The 3,681-nt window shown below is 44.2% G+C and overlaps 1 protein-coding gene across 1 annotated transcript in view; it reads right to left on the reverse strand.

Moving 5' to 3' along the window:
- Positions 1 to 2,536: 2,536 nt before the first annotated feature.
- The window catches only part of GLI3 (GLI family zinc finger 3), a 72,519-nt gene continuing 71,374 nt past the window's right edge, over positions 2,537 to 3,681 (reverse strand). Inside the window, 1 exon segment of the mRNA XM_010285535.1 lies at positions 2,537 to 3,681. This exon segment is cut by the window's right edge and continues 19 nt beyond it. Within this exon segment, the coding sequence (XP_010283837.1) occupies positions 2,537 to 3,681 (1,145 nt within the window).

Genomic DNA, 3,681 nt, shown 5'->3' on the forward strand with positions numbered 1-3,681 from the left:
CGGAGGCATCCCTCCTCGCCCTGGCAGCAGTAGGGCAGGGGCAAGGGCCACGTACAGGCAGCGGGTCTCTGCAGGGCTGCCTCTGGGCAATGAGCGTGCAACAGGGAGCAGCTTCGCCATGTTGCAACAGCAAACCAACCATTTGCCACAGTGAGCTATGCCCGATACCCCACGCAGCCCAGGGACCGCTGCGGGAGGGCTGGTAGTTGGTGGTCATGGGCAGGGAGGTCAGGAGGGGAACGGGCAAGGAGCGGGATGGGGGAATGTGCGTGCATGAGACAGAGGAGGGAAGAAATGCTTGCTAAAGATATGGAGAAAGACAGGAGCTGGACGATGATAAAACCTGTTGGATATTTACATTTGTCTTGATTTCTGACATTCCAGCTAACAGTGCAAATCACTTGGTACGTGCTGTGATAAGCCTAAATATGGCCCCAGCACTGGATTCCTATGATGTTTTCCTACTGACTTACAGCATCTTCCTCTGATTCTAACAGCTGTTAATAGATCAATGTTATCCAACAACTTCACTGAGGTGGTATTCCTATAGATTCCTCAAATGCTATGCCCTGAATCAGCTGGTATTTTTACAGTCAAAAAAAATGAGTGTAACAGCCTTTTAGCTGAAATCACTTTCTGGTGCTATTCCCAATTTTGACCGGGCTGAAGTTTATCTGTGTTTCAAAACTGACCACACTCCCCCTTCTCATTGTACATCTACTCTAACACCAGCTCCTTACAGATATCAAATCCATGACTGTAAGTGCCTGCACCATTTACATCCCATAGGATGCACTATACGGATTTAACTGTGAAGTCTGCAAGGGCTGGACTTGCATGCAGCTTCTAGGAGTGGCTGAACTCAAACCCTGGTCTTCTAACTGTTCTCCTGTTTACTCAGGAGCACCTGTGTGTTCAGGGGTGCAGTCATGGAGCCCAGCACAGCAGAAAACATGTTGGAAGAGGCAGTACTTATGGAGCAAATGCCATTCACCTCTATCAGTGAGTAGCTTCATGACCACAGTGCATTAGTTCCAGTTTTTGCTGGTGTAACTGAGCCTGGGCATTGACTCACTGGTTCACTTTGAAATGAAATGCACATTGGTGTCACCAACAGAAAGAGGCTGGGCTGGTCTTTTCGAGTTTTGTTTAGTTACCAGACATACTTGCTGTTCTGCTTGTTTCTTTGCTATTTTTAATGGCTGTTTAAATGTCTTAATTTTGTAAAGCCGGGATATAGTGGAAAAACATTTAAGATTGTCAGATTGCTTGCAATCACTTTGATTTATTTGGCTAGTCTGAGAACCGAGCCGTTCATTTTCTACTTGTTTTAACATGCCATGACCATGATGCTTTTGAAGCCATAACTCTGCGTTATGTCAATGGGCATTTACTTATTTTAAAACACACGATCCATCCATGAAGCTGTATGTGCTAAAAGGGATGTACAAGACCGTTCTCCCGGCAGAGGAACTGTTACTGCGAATAAGAACCAGTGACTCAGCAAATTACATCTTAACAATTCGCATTTAAAAAAAAAAAGCCTCCAGTATGGAATACTGCAATTTTGTTATTTCATTGTATGAAATATTCCGTAAGACCCTGATCGTCTCGCCACAAATGTGGCATGCAATGAAGGGATTATAGACTACCCAAATCACCAAACATGCCCATAATTTCACTATCCAGTCATTTAAAAAAGAAGGCTGAAAAACAAGAGTACCAAATACTACAAAAGATGAGAATGGGACTAAGAATAGCTTTCTGGTTCCCTCCCTCCTCTGGAATGGATTAAACATGACACAATCTCAGTATCATTATGCAAGGCAGTGACAGCTATCTGTGTGTGTGTTTACAAGAACCTTAAACATTTGCTAGGGATCAAAGGGCTGATGGTTTTACATTTCTTATTTGCTTGAATCTCCTAATTTCTTGTGCTCCATGAGTCTGAAACTACAGCCTAGGGGTACCATGGCAGTGCATTTCTAAACTGGTTGTCCACTTCAGTGTGATGTATCCAATGCATACAGAGAGGATTTCATCACTGTATGCTCCTTTCACATTGTGCCTGGTTATTTTGTGCCTATATGTTTAGGGGGAAAAGTTGCAATAATTCTACAAGGTCTAGTTTGAGTAACAGAAAATTGAAAAATCATTTCATCAGACCTTTCTTTAAAAAAAAAACAAACTCAAAACAAAACAAAAACATGCACTTCACACGTTTACATTGGTTTACAATTAAAAAAAAAAGGAAGCATACAGACATTCAAAAAGGGGGAGAGAGAGAGAAAAGAGAGAGGCGGGGAGGAATGGGTGTAGCAATACTGATTCAAAACTGAAATGGAAGACAGTTTCTCCCTAGAACACTTTAGGGTTTTCAGAGTCCTTATTCCATAAAAGGAATATACTTGAAACACATCCCATTTAGGTGAGATGAGATTGCTAAAATACATACACAACTAAAAAATATGAGTCTCTTTTTTTCATCTGTTATCTCCTAAGGGTTTTTTGTTGCCTTTTTTTTTTTTTTTGATGTCTATTGCATAACAGCAAGAAACTTGCTTTCTTCTGCAAGTGAGGTCAACAAAGAGCTCATGTCCCCAATAGCCATGTTGGTTGTGCTTACGGGCATAGCTGGGAATGTAAGAGACGCTCGGGGAGTGGTGAGGCGTGAGGAATTACGGGAGAGATTCTGAATGATACTTGGGCTCAGGGCTCCCGAAATTAAGCTGACATGGTCCCCATCATCTATGATAGCATCGAAATCAATCTGCACACCCTCTAGGCTGTTGCTGTCAATGCTGTCAACTGTGCTTGACACTTGGTTAGCCCCCGGGGAAAGAAGCTCCGATGAGTTTGCAGTCGCAGTCCCCTGCAGCAGGCAGTTAGCTTCCGAACCGAAGAAGGAACCTGTTTTCATAGCTTGGTGGCTAAATCCTGTGGTTTGGTCATATAACTGACCAGAGTAATTCTGCACGTTAGAGCAGAACTGCTGTGATTGACCTTGCATCTCCATCTTAATGGTGTTTACCCTGTACGTCTGGTTGCCATCACTTACATGTCCTTGCTGTTGTGCCAGGTTGTTTCTCAACACATTTTGCCGTCTGTTGCTGCTGTAATTAGAGCATGGCTGGTAACTTTTGGCCACCAACAAACCTGAAGGCTGGCTGCCAATGGTGTGAGACACCAGCGGACAACTCTGTGGCCCTTGATACAGACTGCTTTGTGAGGTAGGACTAACCTGCCCTAGCATCATTTGACCAGATTGACTGACTCCCTGGTAATGAATGCCATCTCCGACTGGTTGGTTTTGCAAATATTCCTGTTCCATCACATTCCTGTTCTGCATCCCATTTGCCATACTGGTGGCTTGATCACTGGATGCCATGGGATGGCTGAAATCTTGCTGGTTCCCACTCACTGGCATGCTGCTGCTTCTCAGCTTCTGCCCTTGAACTGCCACACCACAGGAATTGTCCATTGCCCCAGACATCATTGCTTGCCTGCTGATGCTTTCACTGTAAGGTTTATTGGGCTGCACATTGAAAGAATTACCAGCTCCGCTGCCAAGGACCGTGTTTTGCTGTAAACCGTAAGAACTGTTGTTCTCCACCAAGTTCTGATAGCCGTTCTGCTGGGCCATGCTGCTTCTCTCCAGGTTCTGCTGCTGAACGATCATAT

The sequence above is a fragment of the Phaethon lepturus genome, unplaced genomic scaffold (assembly GCF_000687285.1).
Source record: "Phaethon lepturus isolate BGI_N335 unplaced genomic scaffold, ASM68728v1 scaffold9170, whole genome shotgun sequence".
NCBI classification, from domain to species: Eukaryota; Metazoa; Chordata; class Aves; order Phaethontiformes; family Phaethontidae; genus Phaethon; species Phaethon lepturus.